Source organism: Euphorbia lathyris, chromosome 8 (genome assembly GCF_963576675.1).
Source record: "Euphorbia lathyris chromosome 8, ddEupLath1.1, whole genome shotgun sequence".
Classification (NCBI taxonomy): Eukaryota; Viridiplantae; Streptophyta; class Magnoliopsida; order Malpighiales; family Euphorbiaceae; genus Euphorbia; species Euphorbia lathyris.
Genome location: NC_088917.1, coordinates 9,364,381 through 9,391,817, shown reverse-complemented (window position 1 = coordinate 9,391,817; position 27,437 = coordinate 9,364,381). Strand labels below are relative to the sequence as shown.

Here is a 27,437-nt window from a genome sequence, read left to right as displayed (position 1 = left end):
GTAAGGGGGTGAAAAATACCACTTTTATGGAGTTAAGGGGGTAAATAGAACATTCTATGAGTTGAGGGGATAAATGGACAAGTTGAGGGGGTGAGAAATACCACTTTTATGAAGTTAAGGGGGTAAATAGGATATTCGATGAGTTGAGGAGCAAAATGACTAATTTGGACAAGTTAAGGGGACTGAGGAAGTTTTAGGGCCTGAAAAAACAATCATAGACACGTATTTGCAAATTTTAAATGATCGGCCCGATTGTTTTTACAAATAGTCAAATCAAAAGATTTATTTTTGTTTATTATACAAATGTTGAAAAGTTTTGTGGGCCAAAAAGTAAATCAAATATTTCACCATCACTCCTCCTGACCCGACCGCCGTCTGTGAACAGTTCATAATTGTTGATTAAAGCATAGGATGGACAGCCAATTCATTTTTAAGGTTCAGAATATTTGCCAAAAGTTTCCAAACTTCAAAAACCCTACTAGGATTTATAGACCCCAAGTCCTAGTATACTCTAGTCTGCATTTCCAATGGCGAAAGCTGAAAAAATGTCTATTTTTCTGTCAGACTATCGTCATCCATGGATTGAATTTGACCGGAAGCTTGTTGTTTCCTACTCGGCAACAACAAATCACAATAAAAGATCACTGTTGGTTGATTCTAATTTCTACCCCAAATCCCACCATTTTTAAACTGAAATTTGGTTGAGGACTTCTGACAAAACACCATGTCTGCAGTCCCCACTAAACCACAATTCTTCAAGCCATTGCTTCCAGGTTTTGAAGATGAGTTTGTAAGTCTCTTTTTCCATCTCTGGTTCTCTTATTAGCTTAATGAAATGATGATTGTTATGTTAGTTATCTCTTTTTTTTTTTGCAGTTAATTCCACTTTCGTTCTTGAAGAACTTTAAAGGAGAAGAATGTGACAGAGCTAAGCTGAGGAGCCAAAGGGGAAAGGTTTGGCCTGTGAAGATCAATGGAAGACGATTTGAAGATGGGTGGAAACAGTTTGTGGAAGATCATGACTTGCACATTGGGGATTTCTTGGTCTTTAGACATGAAGGAGATCTGCTGTTTGATGTTTTGGTGTTTGATCGAAGTACTTGTCAAAGGGAGTATCTTCCATTCACTGATGTAAAAGAGGAGGAAACTGAAATTCAACAACCAAATGTTCAAAACTGTTCTCCTAGTGGTAAAGTTCGCCTTTTTCTGTTCTACATTTCCCCCATTTTAAGATTAGTTTCATGTTTCATCTATAAGGCATGTTGATTTAACTTTCAGTTCCCAATTCCATCTTATGCAGATCATCTAGGTCTAATTCTTAGTTTCCAACCCTATATTTTCCCCATTTTAAGATGTCAAATGTATGTCTAGAATTTTATTTAATTTGATTTTCATAGAATGAATTAAAAACTTCCTCTTTAATACTTTTAGGTCTGTGTGTAGAATCGATTGTTTATTTATTTACATCGAGAGTTTTAGGGTTTGTGCTCTTGGAATATGCATATGTTTGAGCGTTTGTGTAATCTGATTTCATAATTTTGTACCAACTTGTTGATTATCCTCATCGGTAAATGTAGGCAAAGTTAACCGAACCACATAAATATATTGTTCTTGTAATTGCATGCCTAATTTCCTGTTCCGTATGTCAATCTTGTTGTAGTCAACACCGAGATTAATTTCGTATGTAAGCCATGTTGTTTTAACTGTCATTTCCAAAAAGCTTAATACATCAGAAGCTCCCTGAACTTAGCCCAAAATGTGGATTGACTCCGTGAACTTACAATGTGTCTCATTAGCCCCCTGAATTTGGTTAAAATGGCATGATTAACTCCTTATGTCTACGTGGCAGGATTTATTAAATAGATTTTCGTCAAATTTTTAGGCTGTCACAGTTAACCTGCTAATATATAAGTAATACTATATTATTTCATATTTTTAAATGTCAGAGGTAATAAAATTGCATGACACCACACTGAAAATTACATAATCTGGTTGGATTAACACGATTATGACACGAAATTTTTGGGTTGAGTTAGTGTTGACTCATTTGACACTAACCTGATAATAGACACAACACAAACACATCAACATATTTACATGAATTGTCACTCCTACTTACATGTTCTTTCTGATCAATGATGCCATGAGGGAATTTTAGAACCTCCGGAGGTTAGAAGGGAGCTCAAAATTCAGAGTAACGCCAATACTAAGGCTTCCGAGCTAAGAAAATCTCAGCTGGTGAGTACCGACTCAATGCTTAGTAATTTCGTTAATGGTTGTGGATGATCATTCATAAACAGACATGAATTGCAGGAAATTCCTCAAGGAGTAAAAGACTCTGACTCTGACTCTGACTCTGACTCTGACTCTGACTCTGACTCTGACTCTGGTAAGTTCATTTGTTAAACTGTACATTTGTTTTCGAGTAAAATACATCTAAGCCCCTGAATTGTAATGCTATTAATTGCATGTGACTCACGAACCATAATGAAAATAAGTAGATTGCAAAGTTCATGGGCATAATGTCTAGTTTTGAAGTTCACAAACCATAATGAAAATAAGTGCAAAGTTCAGGAGCCATAGGTGTAATATACCCGATGAAATTCATATATGATCCATGTTTTTAACTCTCATTTCCAAAATTTCCATATGTGTTTTTAACTGGCATAAAATGCTATGTTGAGATTATGTTTATATGTAATGCAGGGAAGAAATTGGAAAAAAAGAAGAAAGTGAAAACTAAATTAAAAGCAAAAGCTAGCTCCTCTGTTGATAAACATCCTAATTGTGTAGTTAAGCTCTCACCTGACAGCATCAAGAAATCTAGATTGGTAACTACTCACTACTTATATATCTGCATTACAGAATATTGTTTTCAAAGCACCTAATTTTTGTGTTGAATCAATCAGTATATTCCCCGGAACTTTACAAGAGAACTCGGTCTACGCTGTCAATCTTGTTCGATGATCCTTAAGGATGAAGAGGAAAAAAGTTGGCCTGCAACACTAGTATACAGAACATTAGATAGACACTTTTTTTTTGGAGGTGGTTGGGGTGATTTCCGTGGTGCTCATAAGCTTAAGCTAGGAGATTCATTGTTTATTCAGCTTATTCAAAATGGGGAGACGCCTGTTATGAAAATACAAAGTAAGTTTTCCTCAAATATGAATTGGGAATAAAGTTTGAGTCAAATCAATGATTTTGTGAGAAATTAAGGTTGTGTTTAATTGTAGGCAAGATGGCTCTTGATCTTTCACTTTTTGGTTCATTAAGTGTTTAATCATTATCTGCACACATTAAATTCTTGATTATTTGTTTTTTCTCACATTTTGATTACTAAATTAGTTAGTCGTGAACATACAATTATTTATTTCATTTGTTACACTGAAATAAAATGAGAGAAAACCGACTAAGGTGGTTTGGCCATGTGAGACGTAGAGCGCTTGATGCGCCGGTTAGGAGAACCGAAGAGTGGCAAAGGGATGTAGTGGTGAGGGGTAGGGGAAGACCTAAGCAAACTTGGAGGAGGGTGATCGAGAGTGATATGAGTTTACTAGGAATTGAGGAAGATATGGTAGTGGATAGGACGGAGTGGAGGGAGCGAATTTGTGTCGCTGACACGACTTGATTTCAAGGTTTTATATGATGGTTCATGTTAGCCGACCCCGAATCATTTCGGGACTAAGGCTTTGTTGTTGTTGTTGTTGTTTGTTACACTGAAATAAGGTTTTTACATTTTCCTACACATATTGTGAAGTATAAAAATTTAAAAGGCATGTAAAATGAATAACACTGTGTTAACTGAGTTTTATGTTCAAAGCTGACTTTTTTGGTTATGAGAGGCTTAATGTGAGCAAAAATAAATGGTCAGGGACTTAATGTGTCCAAATAAAAAATTAAGAACTTAATAAACTAAAAAAATGAAAGTTCAAGTTCCTCCTGATATTTTTTGCCATTGTAATAAATTGTAGGCAAAAGATGAACTTGTGACTTGGAGTTGGTTTGCTCAATGTTGGTGATATATTTATATTTTTGTTATCTACATTGAGTAGTGAGGGCGAGCCTTGGCGCAACGGTAAAACGTTGTTGCCGTGTGACCTGAGGTCACGGGTTCGAGTCTTAGGAGCGGCCTTGCCCCTCCCCGGACCCTCGCTCAGCGGGGACGCGTAATGCGACCGGGCCGCCCTTTTTTTTTTTTTTTTTTTTTTTATCTACATTGAGTAGTGTTCACATTAACATGAATCTGACTTATCAAATGAATTTGGTCAATAGCCTAGCCTTATTGAAATCCTAGGCTGGAAATTTATATTATGTTGCTTTCGTGTTAATGTGTTAACAGGTAATGTGTACTATTTCTATTAAAAATGACATGAAAAATACAAGAGGCTCGAGTCATGTGTGCGAGGGACTGGTCAAATGAAGATACAGTAGTATTCACATGGACCTTGACAGACCAAATGATAACACTACTGTATAAGGAGATTAGGATTTGTTAAATAGATTTCCGATCAAACTTTTAGACGGTCATAGTTAAGCTACTAATATAAGTAATACTATATCCTCTTATATTTTTAAGGGATAAGGTACCAAAAAAAGCCCTCGATGGTTTTGGAAACATGCCAATTTAACCCCCAAGGTACAAAATAACACAATTTTAGCCACAACATTTGTGAAATGTACCAAACATCTCAACATTAGTGAGATGGTATTAATTTAAACCCCAAGTTCCGTTACCTAGGGCTAAATTGATACCATTTCACAAATCCTTGAAGTTAAAATAGTGCTATTTTATAGATTGGGGTTAAGTTGACACCTCCCTGCAAACTTTGGCCTCATTTTGGTACCGTATCCCTATTTTTAAATGCCAACATTAACAGAGGTTATAAAATTGCATGTGATTCGTGAATGCGATACGAAAATTACACTAATCCGATAAGGTTAACACAATTATGACAAGAAATTTTTAGATTGGGTTAGTGTTGACTTATTTGACACTAATCTGAAAATAGACGCAACATAAACACAACGTATTTACATGAATTGTCACCCTTACTTACATGTTCTTTCCGATCAATGATTTCCATGAAGGACTACTAGAACATCCGGAGGTTACAGGGGAGCTCAGATTTCAGAGCAACGCAGAAGCTGGTTCTTCATCACTCAGGCATCTTCATGCCAAGACTAAGGCTTCCGAGCTTAGAAAATCTCAGCTGGTGAGTATCCACCCATTCCTTAGTAATTTCGTTACTGCTTGTGGATGATCATTCATAAACAAACATCAATTGCAGGAAATTCCTCAAGTAGCAAAAGAATCCGACTCTGACTCTGGTAAGTTCATTTCTTTTGTTGTATTATGCATGTTTGAGTTAAACTGTACATTTGTTTTCGAGTAAAATACATCTAAGGCCCCTGAATTGTAACGCTATTAATTGCATGTGACTAGTGAATATGACACGAAAAATTACACTAATCCGATTAGGATAACACGATTATGTGAGTTGGGTTAGTGTTGACTCATTTGATACTAAGTCCAACCAAAAAAAAGAAAAAATCCAAATTGGCTCGTAATTCTGAAAATTGTTGTGTTTGTATTCAATCATGCATGAAAATGTTTTTTTCTCATTCGTTTTTATCCTGTTGAGTTTCTTCTCTTTCGTGTGTGTTTCCCAAGCTTGTCTTTAATACAAACTCAAAATGTTTTGTGTTTCTAACACAATGGTTTGTCCCGAAATAAATTTATATTTCCAGGGAAAGAGTGTAAGCAAGCCGACACTGCATCAGAAGCAAAAGCTTGTTCTTCTTCTGTTATTCAGAAAAGATTCTTTGTGGCGAATGTATTAGCTTCGATAACATCAAACTGGTTCGTACTTCATGCTCTATGATTTTAATTTGAGGAATATGTATGGGTTGTAGTTCCTTTATCAGATGGCTGTTTTTTCTCATAGAGAACACCTTAAGAAGATGAGATAATGTACAAAAATGCCCCTATCGTTGTTAGCCAAGTGTAGTTTACCCGCTAAATGGTACAATTGAGGTCTCTAAAGTTGGTAAGTTGGGGATATTTAAAGGATAGGTTTTTCACAATTAAAGAATAGGTTTGGGGATGGAATATTTGGGTTTTTTTTAATTTTTTTCTTGTCCCGCACGTGCATAACACGTGATAAGAGTTGGTACAAGATAAGACCTACGTAATGCAACGTGTGTGCACGGCCCTTTGATCTGTTATTGGTAAATGGTAAATAACACCTGACACACGGATGGAGTGGAATAACATGATTCATGAATGGGGAGAGAACACTATTAGTGATACCTAAAATTGCCCAGCTTATCAACGTTAGGCCTCAATTGTAACATTTATAACATTAAGGTAAAATCGTTCTTGGCTGAAAACGATAGATGCATTTTTGTACTTTAACCTTAAGAAACAGAGCCTTAACCTTTTTGATGAACTTAGTTTTTGTAGGAGCAACCTTACTTTCAAGGTGTCTTTCATTTCTAGCACCTGTACTGTCCTGTAAAGTCAACTACCTCCTATATTTTAGAAATGTCTTATTTACTCCAACTTGCTTAAAGTTTATTGACCCCCTCCTACGCAAGGAGAGATTTTGGACAAGTTGAAGGGATCAACATATCACTATAAGCAAGTTCAACAGACCAATAGGTCACTTTAAGATTGTTTAGAGAGTCTATAGGTCATTTTAAGCAAAGTTTAAGGGGTAAATAGAACGTTTTCAGAGTGTAGAGGGGCAGTTAACTTTTCTGGACAAGTACAACGGCTAGAGATGTATTAAGTGCGCATTTCACATTGCTTTCTCAGCAAAACGCATTGTTTGGTAGATGCAAAATTGTTTTCCTTAAGAGTTGGGAAATCTCCTTTTAGGAAAAACTAGAATTTGTTGCTTTTGGGGAAAACATCTTACGAGGAAAACTGATATTAAATTTTTATTGACAAAAACAGCTCTAACTTTCAATTTAATTTCAAAAATAGCCTTATTTTTCAACGTTTATCATGTATTTACCACACACTAGTCAACTTTTTTTCATAGCACTTCCCCCCCGCAATAGATTCTGTTAGTCACATCAATGCCAAACTCGCCCTAATCCTACTTTCAATGTCAAAATTGTAGCTTAATATATTGTCTTATTTAACAACATCTGTTCATATCCTTTGTTTCCGAGCAGTACGTACCCTTGAAATTCTCAAGGCTGCACTTGGAGAACAGAAAGTCTGGCAAGGTGACTCTTCTAGACAAAGAGAAAAGATCATGGCCAGCCCATTTATGCAGCAAAGGTTCAGATGAACCCATTTATATAGAAGACGGTTGGAATGAGTTCCGGCTTGGTAATAATCTTAAGCCTGGGGATTCTTTCGTTTTCGAGCTTATTGAAAATGCGGAAAGAACTATATTTAAAATGTGTGGTAAGAAGTTATGACCTTGTTAAGAAGTTCTCATGAAACAAACTTGCTTTTTTTCACCAATTACTATACCAGAAAATCTTGTTGTTATGTTGCAGGGATCAAAGGCCTGTATTCATCGATGGAGAATCCCTATTTTTATGCCACTTTGCAAGCATCTCACCTTAGAAACTCTCAAATGGTGAGTGCTACTTAACCCAAATCTGAAGCTCATCACCATATATAGATATATATATATAGCACTTGTGATTTTGCAATTTGGCAAGCCGAGGAGTGTGAAACTTTTTTATAATAAAATGATACATGTGGTTTTCGTTGTTAGCAAGAAAAAAAAAGAGATTTTTTTTTATAATAATGTTAAAGTCAGAGGGAATTTTTATCCAATCACTTTTATCTGCCTAGATATTCCATTTAGTTATGGAGACTGTACAGTTGTAGGTCCACCGGAGTCAGACGTTTTACAGTCGCTGTGTAAACTTCGACGAACAAGTCACTAAGGGATAATTATAATGTTGAGAGAGTCTGGATCCCCTCAAGGTTTTATCTGGAGTCTTTATATAAACCTTGTGACAAGGGGAAAGTCCATAATATTCCTGGGCCTTATTTAGCCTATCCGAGTCGGACATTTCAATGGTGTTCGACTTGGATTCATGATCGGGACTTACCGTGGTTTTTGGCCTTGTTTATGGGCTTTGGATGGTCTGGCCTCTGGATGAGCCCGGTGAATGTTTTGTTGGGTCCGAGGACCAAATGTCTTATACTAATTGAACTAAAAGGTTAAGATTGATAGGTAAGGTCCAATAAAAGATCTTATATTAATCTCTGATATATACCAACGAAAACCTTCTTTTCCAAGTAAGTAACTCAAACCCAAACCACAGTGTTTCCTAATGTGTAAATTGCACCAATGGTCAATGGAGTTTAAGGTCAGTTTCAAAAAAGTCACTGAACTTCATTTTGTTTTAATAAAATCATTGAACTTTACTTTTATTTCAATAAAGATATTCCAACCAATTCAGACATAAAAAGTCACCGGAATAGTGACGTGACAACCAACAACAACAACAACAACAAAGCCTTAGTCCCGAAATGATTCGGGGTCGGCTAACATGAACCATCATATAAAACCGTGAAAATCAAGTCGTGTCAGCGACACAGATTCGCTCCCTCCACTCCGTCCTATCCACTACCATATTTTTCTCAATTCCCAATAAACTCATATCACTCTCGATCACCCTCCTCCAAGTTTGCTTAGGTCTGCCCCTACCCCTCACCACTACATCCCTTTGCCACTCTTCGGTTCTCCTAACCGGCGCATCAAGCGCTCTACGTCTCACATGGCCAAACCACCTTAGTCGGTTTTCTCTCATTTTATTCTCAATAGATGTGACCCCTACTTTTGTCCTAATTATTTCATTACGCACCCGGTCCTTTCTCGTGTGACCACACATCCATCTCAACATACGCATCTCCGCCACCGACATCTTATGGATGTGGCAGTGTTTCACTGCCCAACACTCCGTACCATATAACAATACTGGTCTAATTGCCGTCCGGTAGAATTTTCCCTTCAATCTATTAGGCATGCCGGGATCACAAAGGAAACCCGTAGCACTCTTCCACTTCGACCAACCAGCTTTAATCCTATGAGCAACATCTCCATCTACTTCTCCATCCGTTTGGATAATAGATCCTAAATACCGGAAGCAATCCGAGGCCTGAACAACTCTCCCATCTAGGATGATTGTCCCTGCCTCCCTACTCCTACGGCCGCTAAACTTACACTCCAAATATTCTGTCTTACTTCGACTCAACTTAAAGCCTCTAGATTCTAGAGTTTGCCTCCATAGTTCCAACTTCATCTCCACTCCTTTCGTCTCCTCAACCAACACAATATCATCTGCAAACAGCATGCACCATGGTATACCATCTTGAAGTGAACTTGTTAGTTCATCCATAACGATGGCAAAAAGAAATGGGCTTAGTGCGGAACCTTGATGCACTCCAATCGTAATAGGAAACTCTTCAGTCTTCCCAACACTAGTACGTACACTCGTGCATACTCCCTCATACATGTCCTTTATGATGTCAATATATTTCCGCGAAATGCCTTTCCTTATCAAGGCCCACCAAAGTACTTCCCTTGGTACCTTATCATATGCTTTCTCCAAGTCAATGAAAACCATATGCAAGTCTTTCTTCTTATTTCGATAGTGCTCCATTAATTGTCTCATTAGATGGATGGCTTCCATAGTTGATCTTCCCGGCATAAAGCCAAACTGGTTTTCCGAGATCTTCACCGTCCTCCTTAGCCTTTGTTCAATCACTCGCTCCCAAAGTTTCATAGTGTGACTCATTAATTTGATTCCCCGATAGTTGGCACAATCTTGGACATCGCCTTTGTTCTTATACAAAGGGATTAAGGTACTTTTCCTCCATTCTGATGGCATCTTATTGTTTCTCCAAATTTTGTTGAAGAACGTAGTGACGTGACAACCACGTTACAAAAAACTTACTTTTACGTATAATATGACACTCACATGTCATGATGTCATACGTAAGACTCAGGTCATTTCCAACATGACTGTCATTTCACTATTCCATTGATTTTTTTCTGTTTAAAATGGCGGAAATGATTTTGTTGCAATAAAAGGAAAGTTAATATATTGAAACAATATGAAATTCATTTTTTTTTTAAATATCCTAAACTTCAGCAACTTACCAATCTCCTAATTCCCAAATTATCTTTTATTTCCATTACCATATTTCTACACTGTTATTAGAATCTTACGGTTTGCGATTTGAATCTTACGATTCGATTTGATTCAACTTTATTTCGAGCCTAATCTATAGGGCGAATCTAAATTATAACAAAATCTTTCGAATCATACGATACGATTCGATTCAACTCTATTTTGAGCTGGATCTTTATCACCGTTCATCAAAAACTTAAACAAGACTAACTACTAAACTTACTCTCCTCTAGTCAGATTGTTATTTATCAAGTTATCAACTCAAACTAGCTCCATTCCATCATTATCAACTTGACTCCATCTCCATCTCCATCTCCATCTCCACTAAGTTATTAAACATAATCCGATTTGTGAATTAGTTTTATTATGATTGCAAATACATTGGATTTGAATTTTAAGTATTTGGTTCATATGATTTCTTTTTTGGCATTAAAATTGCATTTCTAGACTAATATTTGATAATATTTTGAGTTCTTGGTTGATCTTATGAATTTGAACTGAATCTTACTATTCACGAGACAAAATGAGGATTTTGATTCACTGAGTTGAATCTCAATTTGACAAGTATGATTCTCTATCATAGTGGATATAAAGATTGCATTTGTAGTTGACTTGTTGAGTTAAAATTTTGCAGAAAGTTCCAACAAGATTTGCAAGGAGCAGTGGGCTTACTACCAGCAAATGTTCAGCAGTGAGCATTAGAAATCAAATTGGAGATTCATGGATAGTGAAACTAAGGCTGGATAAAAACAATAAACTTTATATGACATATGGATGCATTGATTTTGTCAAAGAGAATGGCTTAGAAGAAGGAGATGTGTTCATCTTAGAACTTGTCAAGGGAGGGATCGATCCTGAGATGATTTATCATGGTAAATTTTCTAATCCTGCTAACAACTTGTTCATATGTGAATTTTGAGGATTTTGTAGGGAAATTGCATCCACCGTCACTAAGTTCTCGGGGTCTATTAGTTGATTTTTTTAGGCTTAATACTTCATTTGCCCGATGAATTTGCCCAAAAATCTTGATTAGCTCTTCAACTTTCAAAGTGTTCTGATAGCTCTCTCCACTTACATAGTCCCCTGAACTTTCGTAAAATATAATCAATTAATCATTCGATTGCAAAAAAAAAAAAAAAAAAAAAGTTGCATGCTACAGATATGTTGCACACGCCTTAGAATGTTATAACATAATTCACATAATAGATTAAAAAGGAAGTTCTTACTTGTTCAACTATAGAACTTGTATTCTCTTGGTCATTTTATTTTTTTAAGACACGTGAAATACATCTACCGTATTTAACTTACTCTTTTGCAATTGAGTGATTAATTGATTACATTTTATGCAAATTCGGGGGGTTAGCTGGACATTTTATGCAAATTGAGGGGCTATCGAAACACTTTTAAAGTACAGGGGCCAATCAACCTTTTTGGACAAGTTCAGGGGGAAAATGATATATTAAGCTTTTTTTAGGGTAAATAATTTATTAGTCCCTACATTTTTACCTAATACACTGTTTAGTTCTCGTATTTTAATAATACATTATTTGGTTTTAACTTTTGTTCTACTCAACAGTTTGGTCACTTAAATATTTGAATTATTAAACAGTTTAATCTCTTTATAAAAGTCTAAACTGTTGAATAAAATAAAAGTTAAGAATTAAATAATGTATTATTAAAATATGAGGCTAAATAATGTGTTTGGTAAAAATATAGGGATTAATAAATTATTTACCCTTATAAGAAAATAATTGAACTTCACATTCAATAAAGTCAGTGGGATCAATTTGTGTATAAAACTCATTAGAATGTCATGATAGCACTAAGATACTTGGGGGTGCTTGGTTGCACATTTTCCTCGTGTTTGCCTTTTCATTTTAAAATGGAGAGATTTAGGTGTTCGGTTAAAAGGCCATTGAACTTCATTTTGTTTCAATAAAATCACTAAACTTTGTTTTTTATTTCAATACGATCCAACCAAATTGAGACAGAAAAAATTAATGGAGCAGTGACATGACAATCACATGGAAAATGATTGATTTTTATGTATGTCATGGTAGCCACATGATACGGAAAAAAAATGTAAAAATTATATTTTTTATTTATTTAATTCAACTGCTTGAAATTATCACGTGGCATCCAAAATATATATATATATTTGCTATCTCTTGTGACATACATGTGGTTGTCGTATGACTATCAAAAGTATTTTTTTTTCAATGTGGTTGTCACGCCACTTTAGTGACTTTTTTCTGTCTGAATTGGTTGGAATAATTTTATTGAAATAAAAAGTAAAATTTGGTGACTTTATTGAAACAAAATGAAATTCAAATTCAACGACCTTTTTGAAACGGACTAGATTTCAGTGATCATTGATGTAATTTTACCTTTTTTTGGCTTGTGTGCCATGTCGTTACCACGTATGTCACGTGCGTAGTTGGTGCAGTGGTGTTCACATGGACTCTGAATGATCAAATTTATTCATCGATAGATCCAGGCTAAAATACTGTAGTATTAGTGAACCTTTTTTCCTTTCACACAAAATTAGTGAAAAATGACTTTATTTTAATCAAATTTAAAAGGATTAAACTCATATTTGTCGCATGTGATATCCAAAATTTTGCTATTTACCCGTTATAGTATCATTTAGTAACATTTTTCCCTTAAAGTATTCTCATATAGGTGATATAATTCATTTTGGATGGAAAATTAACCGATTGTTAATTTTTTTTTTTGCCACATTACATAATTTTTGACACATAATATATACACGTGATAATTGATTTAATTTTTTTTCTTATAAATTTAATGTATAGATAAATAAGGAATTATAGATAAAATTGTGTTATTTAACAAAAAAAAAAAAATTTAATAAATCAATTAGTTTTCCATTCAAAATGAGTTAAATGTCACCTATAAGAAATATTATCAAATAATATCACATGAGTCGATTGGCAAATTTTGGATACATCAGGATAAGAGTTTAATCCAATATGAAATTCAGGAACTTTTATGGCAAAATTATATAAAAATTCTTCTTTTAGAAACTATTTACAACTATATCAAGTCATGATTTTGAATTATGTCAAACTTTACTAGTACTTTTAATATATTTTAAAGATTAGAATTTATAAATTAGAAGTCTAAAATATATTTTCTAGTGTTTATTATTTATGAATTGGAGTCTAGAATTTTTAAATTATGGTGTAAAATCATAGTATATAAAGAATAATGACATATTAAAAAAAGTTTGATGACATGACTTAGTTGTAATTTTGTAGTTAATTATAATATTCATGTAATTGACCCAACTTTTATTAGCCTAGCTTTTTTTTTGTTTGTTTGTTTTTTTTTGAAGCTATAGATTATGAACAGTAATCAAAAGGGGTTATGAGAAGATTTTGAAGAGGCAAAACTATATTTCTAGAGTTGGACTTAGCCAAATTTTGAATTTCGGCCCTTGAACTTTGATTTAGTGAGATTTAATCTCTGAAACTTTTGGATTTTGGAAGCCCGGCTGAAATTGCGTGAAATTGTCACGCGCTATGAACTCGGTATCTAAAATGAAGAAAATCATAGTTCCGAAATACATATTTGTGGATAATTTTGTTACTGATGTTGAAAAAGTGATTTTGTATTAATATTCATGAGACGTGTTGAGTATTGATGGTTTGTTAATAGATTATTGTTAGTTTTTCGTTGTTACTAGGCGATTACTAATTAATGTTTGGTAAAATTATGATGGACTATTGATAATATTTAATATGAGCATGTTTTAAATTAATTATAAAAATAAAAAATGTAATACAAAATTTTATAGAAAAAACCTATATAACTAAATAAATTTAAAAATAATAATTTATTAAGCGAATAAATATAGGCCTAAGGTTTTTGGTGAAGTACCAATTTAGGCTGAACGTTTAAAATAGCACCAATATAGGCTTAACGTTTACAACATAATATCAATTTAGGCTTAACGTTTCAATATAGCATCAATTTAGGTATCACGTATAAAATAGCACCAATATAGACTTAACGTTTATAAAATAATACGAATTTAAGTTTAACGTTTATAAAATATATCCAATTTAAATTAAACGTCACAATTAAATTAACCATATTATATTTTTTTTTTTTCTATTAACTTTATATGTTATATTTTTATTTAGTTCTATTTTCTTATTTATTATAATACAATTAATTAGTATTCTTATCTATTAAAACCTTATATTTGTTTTTCATCAACCATTCTATGACTACTAAATTTCATTGCTCATGTAATATATTCAAATTAAAAGTAATTGAATATCCACAATATTTCGAACACTGTATTATAATAAATAAGAATATAGAACTAAATGAAAAGATAACATATAAAGTTAATAGGAAAACAATATATAATATGATTAATTTAATTGTGATGTTTAGCTTAAATTGGATATGTTTTTGTAAACGTTAAGTTTAAATTCGTATTATTTTGTAAACGTTAAGCCTATATTGGTACTATTTTGTACGTGAAGTCTAAATTGATGCTATATTGTAAACGTTAAGCCTAAATTGATATTATGTTGTAAACGTTAAACCTATATTGGTGCTATTTTGAATGTTGAGCCTAAATTGGTACTTCTCCAAAAACCTTCGACCTATTTTAGTACCTTATCCCTATTTAATAGGTAACAAATCTTTAGTATCATTTCCAAATCATGGAATCCCTATTTAATATGTAACAAATCTTTAGTATCATTTCCAAATTATGGAAAGGGCCTTTCAAAAAACAACTAAGCCAACAAGAAAGCAGCCAGAATTGATTTTCCTTGATATCTAACATAATGCATGAAAGGACGGGGTTCAGAATGGAACTTTTCGACTCGCTTTCACACACAGACAGATGGCCAGACGAGACGTTGGGGTTCACCGAAGATGTCGGCGTACTCATGCAAAGCCCCCAAGGTGTACAACATCAGTTGGGGATTGTCTTGCGGTTGCACAGGAACTCTCGAAGACCATGGCATGAGAATTTGCATAGAAGTTCTAAGCAACTCGCTTTCTTGCTAGGGTGCCATCAGAGAACTTCCTCGCCTTCAATGCGAGAAGCTGGAAATCAAGGGTGTTCAACCTGCTTTAGCTGCTGCGCCAGCGGGGCTAAATAAGAGTTAGGGGGTGGAATCGTCTAGCCAATCAATCATATCCTGTGGCACTAGAAATATTTTTCTATATTGGATTTTTTAGAAGTCTAAGTAATAAAATATTGTCATGTGTCAATGGCTTAACGATTTTGGTAAGTTTATATCCAAATTGAGTGAAATTTTATTAATTAGGATAGTTAAGGGTTGAAATGATAAAATTTTGTAAGTGAAAGGTCAAAATATTAATTTAAGCCAAAATAATTTAAAAAATGATAGAAAAGGAAACTGGTACGAGAGATTTCCCTCCATGCTCGCGATGTTGCTGACAAAATTCTCGATCTCTGTGACTTCCGACTCGCATTGTTGCTCCGGGAGACATACATTGCAGTTCCGGTGACTCATTAATTGAAGTCCCTGCTTCCTCCCTCATCTCCTTTACCAATTACCAATTTCGTTGAATTTCAGGTCAGTTTTCAACTAATTGTATGAATTGAGTATTTATAAATTAGGGATTTTTGAATCTCTCTTATATTTGTTCCCTTCTTCGCATCTGTTCAAAGTTCTTAGAAACTCCTCTCGTCGCAGTTGCCATCAACCTCCGACTTGATTTGCTCAACTAATTCCAGCTGTTGCTTGACTCTCCTAACAGCTGTTCGTCGTGATTTGCTCTTTGCCTGAAAAATTCCCCCCAGAGCTGCTGCTTTACTCCCCTAACAGGTAACAATATCTTGTATTCTCCTTATTGGATGAAACTGTGGAAGTATGGTCAGGCCTTGTTTTACATATTGACATATTTTATAGAATCATCGAGATATGTGGTTTATGTTTTGGGAGATGAAGCTATCCATTTGAATTTAATTGGGAGAATGTGTTGATTGGGTTTGGCAGTGAATTAGTGATAATAGAAGTAGCTTTTAGTTGTGGTATAGACACTATGAACAGCTTGTGAAGAAGAAGTTTGCAAGATGGCTTAGAAGCTGGAGAAACTATTGGAAAACTAAGTTCTAGCTTCTATAAATAGATTACAAATCTTGTATACTAGAGGATAGTGTCTGCAAGAAGTTGGAGAAGTTAATGGAAAATCAATTAGATTAGAGTATGCAAATTATAGTTTATTCTTTGTTACAAATCAATTAACACTAAAGGGACGAAAATAATAAACTGAAATTTCACCGCTTGGTAAACGTTAAGCTTAAGATTGCATAATTCATAGGGCTAAATTTGCACCTTATGATTGGTTTTATTATTTGGCCAACTCCCTTTTTTTTTGTAGTTCTCCGTTCTCATTACGTAATTCATATACCTTGAATAGATGTTTCTGCCATATATTTTCTGCTATATGTTTCTGCGATTTATATCTTCTACCATATGTTTTCTTTTTTTATTACCAACTAATTAATACATTATCAAATGCATGTTATTTAATAGCCATTTGCTGCTCGTGATTCTTTTAAATTAATAATTTAATATTTTTTCTTAACAACTTCATCAGACATTGTCTAAACATGGGTCCTACTCTTTGGCCTAGGATGCTTCTGATTACTCTCAATTAACAAATATAAAACTAGCCGCATGGTTTTCTAAACGTATTAAATAAGTATGATTTCTTATTAATTAAATAAGTACCCACATGATAATTTATACTTCTGAGGTCTTTCAGATAATATATATCTGCTCTCCCATTTTTTTAGTTATCACTTTTTTTTTTCAATGGAAGATCCAGCACTACAGCCTATTCTCACCAGGCCATTTGACTTGGAGTCAAGTATTTTTTGCTATAAACTGGAAGTTTCACAACTGCAACATTAACAAACACTTCAATTGATTATGGAAGCCACTTTTTGTTCTAATCTGTGTCTCAATTCACTTCTTTTTCTCTCATTATCTGTTCTATCTTATCACTCGTTTGGCTTGCAGCAGCCACTTTGTCGTCATGATGACCGTTCTTCCTTGTTACAGTTCAAGCAAAGTTTTGTCTTTGACAAGTTTTCCTGTGATCCTTCTACTCATTATACCAATCTTGACTCTTGGAAAGTTACAGATGATTGCTGCTCATGGGATGGTGTCGACTGTGATGATCAAACAGGTCATGTGATCAGGCTTGATCTTTCGAGCAGTTGCCTCTACGGTTCTATCAACTCTTCCAGTCCCCTCTTCCGGCTTCTCCATCTTACAGGTCTTAACCTTTCAAATAACAACTATGATCTTTCAACAATCCCGGGTGAGATTAGAAGGTTGACAGAGTTGAAACATTTAAATCTCAGTTTTGCAAAGTTTTCTGGCCAAATTCCATCAGAAATTTTGAAGCTTTCCAAGCTGGTTTCCCTTGATCTCTCTCAAAATCCATTGATGCTCCAGAAGCCTAGTTTGAAAGATGTAGTTGAAACATTTACCCATCTAGCTGAACTTGACCTACGCAATGTCAACATTTCTTCTCCTGTACCTGAAAGCTTGTTAAACTTAACTTATTTGTCATCTCTCCTTCTCGAAAACTGTTCGCTGCAAGGCGAATTTCCTTCAGGTATCTTCCATTTACGTAAGCTTCGTGTTCTTAGCTTGAGGTATAACCCGGATCTCACCGGATATCTACCAGAATTCCAGTTGGGTAGCCCACTTGAGAGGTTGGTGCTTCATGCCACGAATTTCTCAGGTCAGCTACCTATTTCAATTGAGAACCTGAGGTCATTGACGTATTTTATTGCCAGGGGATGTGGTTTTGTGGGGCTAATACCATCTTCGATTGGTAATCTTACTAAGCTTAAGGCCTTGGACCTTTCTGAGAACTACTTCTCAGGGAACATCCCTTCCTCCTTGGGCAATCTGCTTCAACTTATATTCCTGGCACTTTCTTTTAATAATTTCAGATCAAGCACCTTGCACTGGCTTGATAAACTAACCAATCTTCAAATTTTGGAATTGGAGGACACCAACTCGTATGGTCCCGTCTCTTCTTCGTTTCGAAACATGACCCAGCTCAATGAGTTATGGCTTGACTCCAATCAACTAAGTGGTGAAATCCCATCTTGGCTGGGTAATTCTACCAAATTAACAAAGCTTTTGCTTTCATTTAATGAGTTGCAGGGTCCGATCCCAGACTCAATTTTCCAGATTCCAAATATTGAAGCTATTGGCTTGTATGCCAACAATCTTAGTGGGTCTTTGAGATTTGATTCCTTTCTTCAATCGAAATATCTTTTGAATCTCCAAATATCAAAGAATCATTTGTCCCTTGTCCCCAACACATATGTCAATGTCAGTCTCCCTAAATTTCAAATCCTAGCACTGGGTGAATGCAATCTCACAGAATTGCCAGCTTTCTTGCGTGTGCAACATGAACTTGTAGCTTTAGATCTCTCTCATAACAACATTAATGGATATGTACCCGACTGGATATTCACTTTGAAAAGACTTATTGTTTTGGAATTGTCCTATAATTTTCTGAAAGGCTTTGAGCAATCCGCCCGTGTTACTCTCCCACGGTCCATTTTGATTGGGTTGAATCTCACCTCCAATAAATTGGAAGGATCCCTTCCGATACCACCACTTTCCATTGCCATTTATGATGTTTCACAAAACAAATTCAGCGGACATGTCGCACCGTTGTTTTGCAATCTAACATCTCTTTCGGCTTTAGATTTGTCAGACAACAACTTAAGTGGCAACTTGCCTCCCTGTTTGGGTAACTTGGGAAGTTCTTCATTAGTTCTAAACCTAAGAAACAACAGTCTCTCGGGAAAAATTCCTGACAATTTTGCAAGTGGCTGTGCACTGAAGTTGATGGATTTGAGTCAAAATAAAATTGAAGGAAAGGTGCCTAGATCATTGGCCAATTGTTCGAAGCTAGAAATCCTTAATCTTGAGAAAAATCAGATGAATGATGTCTTCCCTTCTTGGTTGGGTATTCTTCCTAATCTCAGAGTTTTGTCTTTGAGATCTAATAAGTTTCATGGTGCAATGGGAAAACCTATAAGCAAATCCGAGTTCGGCCAGTTGCAGATCATTGACCTTTCACACAACTATTTCACAGGCAAGTTACCACGGGAATACTTTTCAAATTGGGTTGCCATGAAAGGTGTTGATAATGACCACCTAGCTTATATGCAAGCAGTCACAAGTTTTGTGATACCTCCAGGCTTCATATATAATGTTAATTACAAGTACTCTATTAGAATAGTGAACAAAGGCACAGAGAGAGCATATGAACAAATCCTGGTATTCTTTATGGTTATTGATCTCTCTAGCAATAGGTTTGAAGGTGAAATTCCAGAAATCATTGGGACTCTAAGAGAACTTCAATCGCTCAACCTATCTAACAACCTTCTCACAGGTCATATACCATCGTCCTTGGGGAATTTCAAACACCTTGAAGCTTTGGATCTTTCTCTAAATGAGCTCTCGGGAGATATCCCAACACAACTTGCACTCCTTACTTTCCTTGTAGTCTTCAATGTCTCTCACAATAGCCTCACAGGACTAGTACCACAAGGAAACCAATTCAACACATTTGAGAACGACTCGTTTTCAGCCAATCCAGGGCTTTGTGGGCAACCCTTGTCAAGAAAATGTGGGAATTCAAAGACCTTACCATTACCATCTTCAGAAGATGATACAGAATCTCGTTTTGAAATTAATTGGGAGATTGTGCTGATAGGATTTGGCAGCGGATTAGCGATAGGAGTATCTTTTGGTTGCACTAGGGACACTAAGAAGTATGAACGGCTTGTCAAGAAGTTTTCAAGTTGGCTTAAAAGCTAGAGAAATTGACAGGAAAAATGAGTTCTTGCTTCTGAATAATTAAATAGTGTATATAGTTTACTTTTGTTTATCTTCAATGACTTAGCTTTCATATCTGAACTTCATGTCTATGGTGATCCTTATATCCGAGTATTGTAAATATGGGTTTGATCAGTTTGAACATTCTTGTATTGATACTTCTTGCTCAGAAAACATACTTTATGCTTACTGAGTATTAGTTCTTAACATTTTACTTATTATACTAGTCAGTACATTACAAAAACATATTATAAGGTCCTTAAAATAACATGTTAAGGCGGATGGTCACTGAAATTCGGGGTTAGTTTCAAAAAGGTCACTAAACTGTATTTTGTTTCAATAACGTCATTGAACTTTTTTTTTTAACTTTAATAAAGTCATTCCAACCAATTTAGACATAAAAAGTCACTGAAATAGTGACGTGACAACGTTGACAGCCATGTGGCAACAGTGTGTACTACGTGACAGCAAAAAAAACATTTTTTTGGCTTCCTCGAGGCAGTTTCAAGCTGTTGAATCAAGTAAATAAAAAATATAATTTTTTTTGCTATCATGTGGCTGTCACATCATTGTAAAAGTTGGTCATTTCTAACGTAGTTATCATGTCATTATTCTATTGATTGTTTCTATCTGAATTGGCCGGAATCACTTTATTAAAATATTAAGGAAAGATCAATGACTATTCAAACAGAATGAAGTTCAGTGGTATTTTTGAAACTGGCTCCAAACTTGAGTGATCATCAGTGCTCGTTCTACAAAAACATATTATAAGGTCGGCAAATTTTGTTCTCATTAACAGTTTATTCCCTCCCATTAAAAACTATAAAAAAGTTGTTAGTCAAAGCTATTTAATAGTCAAACTTATAAGAAAAATCTGTTAATCATAATAGTATATTTGACTAACTAATTTGTACTGTTTTTGAGTTGTATTGTGTTTAAGACTGTTATTTGTATTTATAGTAACTGGGCATGATTAAAATCCATGCTCCAGCTTGAGGGGAGTGTAATAATGTAAGCATGGTATGAGTCTTGTAGGTATGGGTCTCCTCTCGTTCAATCTATATATATATGTATCTGTGACAAGTTAAAATATATTAATGTAGTATCGGCCTTGTTTGATAAACCACTTAATTGCTTAAATTAAAATGTTAAGCACTTATTTCTCAGGTAAGCTACCTGTTTCAATTGGTAACCTTACTAAACTCAACGTCTTGGACCTTTCTGAGAACTACTTCTCTGGGAACATCCCTTCCTCCTTGGGCAATTTGCTTCAACTCACATATTTGTCACTTTCTTACAATAATTTTAGCTCTGGAACTTTACACTGGCTTGGTAAACTAACCAATCTTCAAGTTTTGAAATTGGAGGAAACCAACTCGTATGGACCTATCCCTTCTTCGTCTCGGAACATGACCCAACTTGCTCAGTTATGGCTTACTTCTAATCAACTAACTGGTCAAATTCCATCTTGGCTAGCTAATTCTACCCAATTAACAAAGCTTTTACTTTCAAAAAATGAATTGCAAGGTCCAGTTCCAGACTCGATTTTCCAACTTCCAAATATTCAAATTGTCGATCTGCATTTCAACAATCTTAGTGGGTCTTTGAGATATGATTCATTCCTTCGATCCAAATATCTTTCTATTATCCAATTATCAATGAATCATTTGTCCCTTGTCAGCAACACATATGTCAATGTTACTCTCCCTAAATTTCAAATCCTATCATTGGGTGGATGCAATCTCATAGAGTTCCCAGCCTTCTTGCGTGGGCAACATCAACTTGAAGTTTTAATGCTCCCTAGTAACAACATTAAGGGATATGTACCCAACTGGATCTTCACTTTGGAAAGACTTAGTTTAATGAATTTGGCCGATAATTTTCTGAAAGGCTTTGAGCGTCCCCGCTCAGACGGTGATACTCTCGCACGGACTAATTTGATTGGGTTGAATCTTACCTGCAATGAATTAGAAGGACCCCTTCCGATACCACCACCTTCCATTGCTAATTATGATGTTTCACAAAACAAATTTAGCGGACATGTCTCACCATTGTTCTGCAATTTAACCTCTCTTTCGGCTTTAGACTTGTCGGACAACAACTTAAGTGGTAACTTGCCTTCCTGTTTTGGTAACTTAGGAAGTTCTTCATTAGTTCTAAACCTGAGAAACAATACTCTCTCAGGAAAAATTCCTGACAATTTTACAAGTGGTTGTGCATTAAAGCTGATGGATTTCAGTCAAAATAAAATTGAAGGGAAGGTGCCTAGATCATTAGCCAATTGTTCAAAGCTAGAAATCCTCAATTTTGAGGAAAATGAGATGAATGATGTGTTCCCTTCTTGGTTGGGTATTCTTCCACGTCTGAGGATTTTGTCTTTGAGATCTAATAAGTTGCATGGTGTAATAGGACAACCTCTAAGCAAATTTGAATTTAACCGATTGCAGATTATCGACCTTTCTGATAACAATTTTACAGGAAAGTTGCCACTGGAATACTTTCGTAATTGGTTTGCCATGAAAAGTGTTGATTATGACCACTTAGCATACATGGAAGCAAGCACAATATTTAACACGACTAACTACATATGGACTACTCGATATCCGTACTTCATTAGAATTGTGAATAAAGGCAGGGAGAGAGCCTACAATCGAATTCTGGAATTCTTTATGGTTGTTGATCTCTCGAGTAAGAGAGAATCCTATAAACTATTGGGGAAATGTAGGAGTGACGAGAACTACGAAAAATACAAAGAGGCTAAAAGGGAAGTAAAGAAGGTCATACGAGATGCTAGAGCAAAGGTGAATCGGGATCTGTATACAAGATTGGATACGAAAGAAGGGGAAAGAGACATATATAGAATTGCTCGGATGAGAGATAGGAAAACGCGAGATCTCGGAAAAGTTAAATGTGTGAAGGATGTGGACCAGAAAGTCCTAGTTGGAGATAAGGATATCAAGGAACGATGGAGGTCCTATTTTGATGACTTATTTAATGGAGATCGCCAACAAGATGTTGGAGATATAAGTATCCATCACGATATGATAAATCATGAATGCCTGCGGAGAATTCAAAAGGGTGAAGTCAAAATGGCATTAAGTAAGATGAAGTTGAAGAAAGCAGTAGGACCTGATGGCATCCCTATTGAGATTTGGAGATGTTTGGGAGAAAGAGGAATCGAATGGTTGACGACGGTCTTCAACAAAATTTGGAGAAACAATAAGATGCCATCAGAATGGAGGAAAAGTACCTTAATCCCTTTGTATAAGAACAAAGGCGATGTCCAAGATTGTGCCAACTATCGGGGAATCAAATTAATGAGTCACACTATGAAACTTTGGGAGCGAGTGATTGAACAAAGGCTAAGGAGGACGGTGAAGATCTCGGAAAACCAGTTTGGCTTTATGCCGGGAAGATCAACCATGGAAGCCATCCATCTAATGAGACAATTAATGGAGCACTATCGAAATAAGAAGAAAGACTTGCATATGGTTTTCATTGACTTGGAGAAAGCATATGATAAGGTACCAAGGGAAGTACTTTGGTGGGCCTTGATAAGGAAAGGCATTTCGCGGAAATATATTGACATCATAAAGGACATGTATGAGGGAGTATGCACGAGTGTACGTACTAGTGTTGGGAAGACTGAAGAGTTTCCTATTACGATTGGAGTGCATCAAGGTTCCGCACTAAGCCCATTTCTTTTTGCCATCGTTATGGATGAACTAACAAGTTCACTTCAAGATGGTATACCATGGTGCATGCTGTTTGCAGATGATATTGTGTTGGTTGAGGAGACGAAAGGAGTGGAGATGAAGTTGGAACTATGGAGGCAAACTCTAGAATCTAGAGGCTTTAAGTTGAGTCGAAGTAAGACAGAATATTTGGAGTGTAAGTTTAGCGGCCGTAGGAGTAGGGAGGCAGGGACAATCATCCTAGATGGGAGAGTTGTTCAGGCCTCGGATTGCTTCCGGTATTTAGGATCTATTATCCAAACGGATGGAGCAGTAGATGGAGATGTTGCTCATAGGATTAAAGCTGGTTGGTCGAAGTGGAAGAGTGCTACGGGTTTCCTTTGTGATCCCGGCATGCCTAATAGATTGAAGGGAAAATTCTACCGGACGGCAATTAGACCAGCATTGTTATATGGTACGGAGTGTTGGGCAGTGAAACACTGCCACATCCATAAGATGTCGGTGGCGGAGATGCGTATGTTGAGATGGATGTGTGGTCACACGAGAAAGGACCGGGTGCGTAATGAAATAATTAGGACAAAAGTAGGGGTCACATCTATTGAGAATAAAATGAGAGAAAACCGACTAAGGTGGTTTGGCCATGTGAGACGTAGAGCGCTTGATGCGCCGGTTAGGAGAACCGAAGAGTGGCAAAGGGATGTAGTGGTGAGGGGTAGGGGAAGACCTAAGCAAACTTGGAGGAGGGTGATCGAGAGTGATATGAGTTTATTGGGAATTGAGGAAAATATGGTAGTGGATAGGACGGAGTGGAGGGAGCGAATCTGTGTCGCTGACACGACTTGATTTTCACGGTTTTATATGATGGTTCATGTTAGCCGACCCCGAATCATTTCGGGACTAAGGCTTTGTTGTTGTTGTTGTTGATCTCTCGAGTAATAAGTTTGAAGGTGAAATTCCAAAAATGATTGGGACTTTAAGGGCACTTCAATCGCTCAACCTCTCCAACAACATTCTCACAGGTCATATACCATCGTCTTTGGGAAATTTGAAAGACCTTGAAGCTTTGGATCTTTCTCTAAATGAACTCTCAGGGGATATCCCATTACAACTTTCAGTCTTCAATATCTCTTACAATAACCTCACAGGACCTATACCTCGAGGAAACCAATTCGGGACATTCCAAAACGATTCATTTTTAGCCAATTCAGGGCTTTGTGGGCATCCATTGTCAAAAAGATGTGGTGATACTAGGACTTCACCATTACCGCCTTTAGAAGATGAAGATGCAAAATCTCCATTTGAATTTAGTTGGGAGATTGTGTTGATAGGGTTTGGCAGTGGATTAGTGATAGGGGTAGCTTTTGGATGTGCTCTGGACACTAGGAAGTATGAATGGCTTTTCAAGAAGAAGTTTTCAAGGAGAAATTAATGGAAAAAATGAATTCTTGTGAAAATAATCTTGTAGCAAAGAGTGTGTGTATTTGAATAGTTTTTTTTCCAGCTTGGGCTTTTGTTTGTTCTCAATCTTAGTTTTCTTTTTTTAGCAGAGATATCTCACTGTTTTTTCTGCATTTTGACATCCGTTTTGGCTTTTGTTTGTTCTCAATCTTAGTCTTTTTTAAGTGGAGATATCTCAATGTTAAATTAGATATTATCCATTTGGTTTAAATCTGAGTGATTTGGACCTAGTAACTCTATATGAATGGGAAACAGATTATGTATACTCTAGTAACTTTCTTTACATTTTCAGAATGAAATTCAGTTCATTCATCCGTACCCTTCTCTTCATACAACAACAACAAAGCCCAGTCCGAAATGATTTGGGGTCGGCTAACATGAACCGTCATACGAAATCGTGAAATCAAACTGTGTCAGTGACATAAATTCTCTCTTTCCACTCCGTCCTATCCACTACTATATTTTCCCCAATCCCCAATAAACTTGTATCATTCTCAATCACCCTCTTCCATCGTGACCATTATTTGCAGGTAGGGGTGAGCAAAACCGAACCAAAAACCGAAAACCGAAAAAACCGAACCAGAAAACCCAAACCAAACCGAACCAAATAATAATTCGGTTTGGTTCGGTTTTTCTTTTTCAAGTCTTTCGGTTTTCGGTTTGGTTTGGTTTGGTTCGGTTTAAAACCGAACAAAACCGAACCAAACTTATATTCTATTTTTTTCCTTAAGTTTTCTTACATAGCTACGTTACACAGCCTTTTTTTTTCCTCTGCTTCTACTTCTAATTTTGTATTGATAAAATAGCTGGTTAATATCATATTAAAAAACACAACAATTAATCCTACTTATTGGTAATTTGAGCAGTGCTTTTAAATGCAATATTTATTCACTATTATTATGCACCTTATTTAGTATTTATTCACTATTATGTCCACCTTATTTAGACATTTCATTCTCTCTTTTCTGAAGTTTACAGGGAGCTTTCTTGGAATGATGTTTATTTAATGAGTTTACTCATAAAATCAAATTGGGAGTACCTTATACAAATAAAAGAAAATTAAACAAATAATAATCACAATATATTGAAAGCTGATATATATCAAACACCAACATTATTAATTAAACTTTTCAATTCAATTATATACCTGTTGGACTTTTATTAATATTAATCGCAAAATTAAATAAATAATAATCAGCAACATTTGAGACTTCTATTATAAAGTGACAAATAGAATTTACAAGATTCTTATTCGGTTTTGACATGAACCAAACCGAACCAATCCGAATTAGTTTGGTTCGGTCTGAACCGAACCAAATTAATATTCGGTTCGGTTTGGTTCATAAAAATTACCCTTATTTGGTTCGGTCCTATTCGGTTTGGTTCGGTTTTTGAACCGAACCGGACCATGCTCACCCCTATTTGCAGGCAACGAATTCTAGCTCACAAGCTATGGATAAGATCAATTTATTCTTATCTTAAGGAATTCCAGCAGTAATTTTCATTGGTACTTGCAGAGAAATGGGTAAAATTGAGCTAAGAGTTTTTACTTGGACCTAATAAATTAATAACCAAAACAACTCCGTGAAGTTTTTTTTGTATATGATATCGGCAGATGTTCCTCCTATCTTACTTAGCCTGAAATGTTGTGCTTACATGTGTTAGACTTAAAGCGGATCAAGAATACGGTCAAAATAACGTCTACCGGGGAGATGAATGCACGCCTACCCAAAGTTACGACGTCATCTTATGTAACGATCTACCATTGGGAGATCACGGATCACACACCAAAAAGCAATATCATTTTCATTTATCCCATTAGGAATGAATAGTTAAAGGCGTTGTATACATTTCCAAGGCGAACGAAGTCCTAAAAGAGCTTCTAGAGTCTAAATGGAGGACATCTGATAACATGAGAAATAATATCTATACACGTGCCACTATCCTAGACGAACTTTCGTAGCGCCGGAAGACATCGGATTCAACCAACAGAGCTACCACTTTTTCTTTGACATATGGACTAATGGGAAGATCTCTACATTCAACTCAGACTATATCCCGTCATATTTGCCTGGAATCAAAGAAGTGCGGAACGAGTAGGATACAACTTATCCGAACTGTCTTCCTATAATACCTATATGGATAATTATCTTTATAAAGTGAACACTTACAAATTTTAATAGATTTTGAATGAGTTAGATAGATTCCATAAACT

The 27,437-nt window shown here is 35.6% G+C and overlaps 2 protein-coding genes across 10 annotated transcripts; both read left to right on the top strand.

The window, feature by feature from the left end:
• The first annotated feature begins 399 nt into the window (after positions 1-399).
• Positions 400-27,437, top strand: LOC136202756 (receptor-like protein 7). 9 transcript variants are annotated; one of them, XM_065993608.1, is made up of 14 exons: positions 400-790; positions 877-1,189; positions 2,159-2,238; positions 2,314-2,389; positions 2,707-2,831; positions 2,910-3,147; positions 5,089-5,213; positions 5,289-5,328; positions 5,749-5,860; positions 7,183-7,420; positions 7,516-7,598; positions 10,805-15,761; positions 15,946-16,013; positions 26,888-27,437. In XM_065993608.1, exons 1-10 carry the CDS (start codon positions 725-727, stop codon positions 7,193-7,195), a joined length of 1,188 nt encoding a protein of 395 aa, XP_065849680.1. In that variant the 5' UTR covers positions 400-724; the 3' UTR covers positions 7,196-7,420; positions 7,516-7,598; positions 10,805-15,761; positions 15,946-16,013; positions 26,888-27,437. The 9 variants fall into 9 exon arrangements, with proteins under 9 accessions (XP_065849680.1, XP_065849677.1, XP_065849681.1 ...); XM_065993605.1 differs by having other exon boundaries at positions 15,882-16,013; XM_065993609.1 differs by lacking the exon at positions 26,888-27,437 and adding an exon at positions 19,624-19,745.
• On the top strand, positions 21,200-26,435 carry LOC136203273 (receptor-like protein 32). Its single transcript, XM_065994395.1, has 2 exons — positions 21,200-22,736; positions 24,676-26,435. Exons 1-2 carry the CDS (start codon positions 21,215-21,217, stop codon positions 25,191-25,193), a joined length of 2,040 nt encoding a protein of 679 aa, XP_065850467.1. The 5' UTR covers positions 21,200-21,214; the 3' UTR covers positions 25,194-26,435.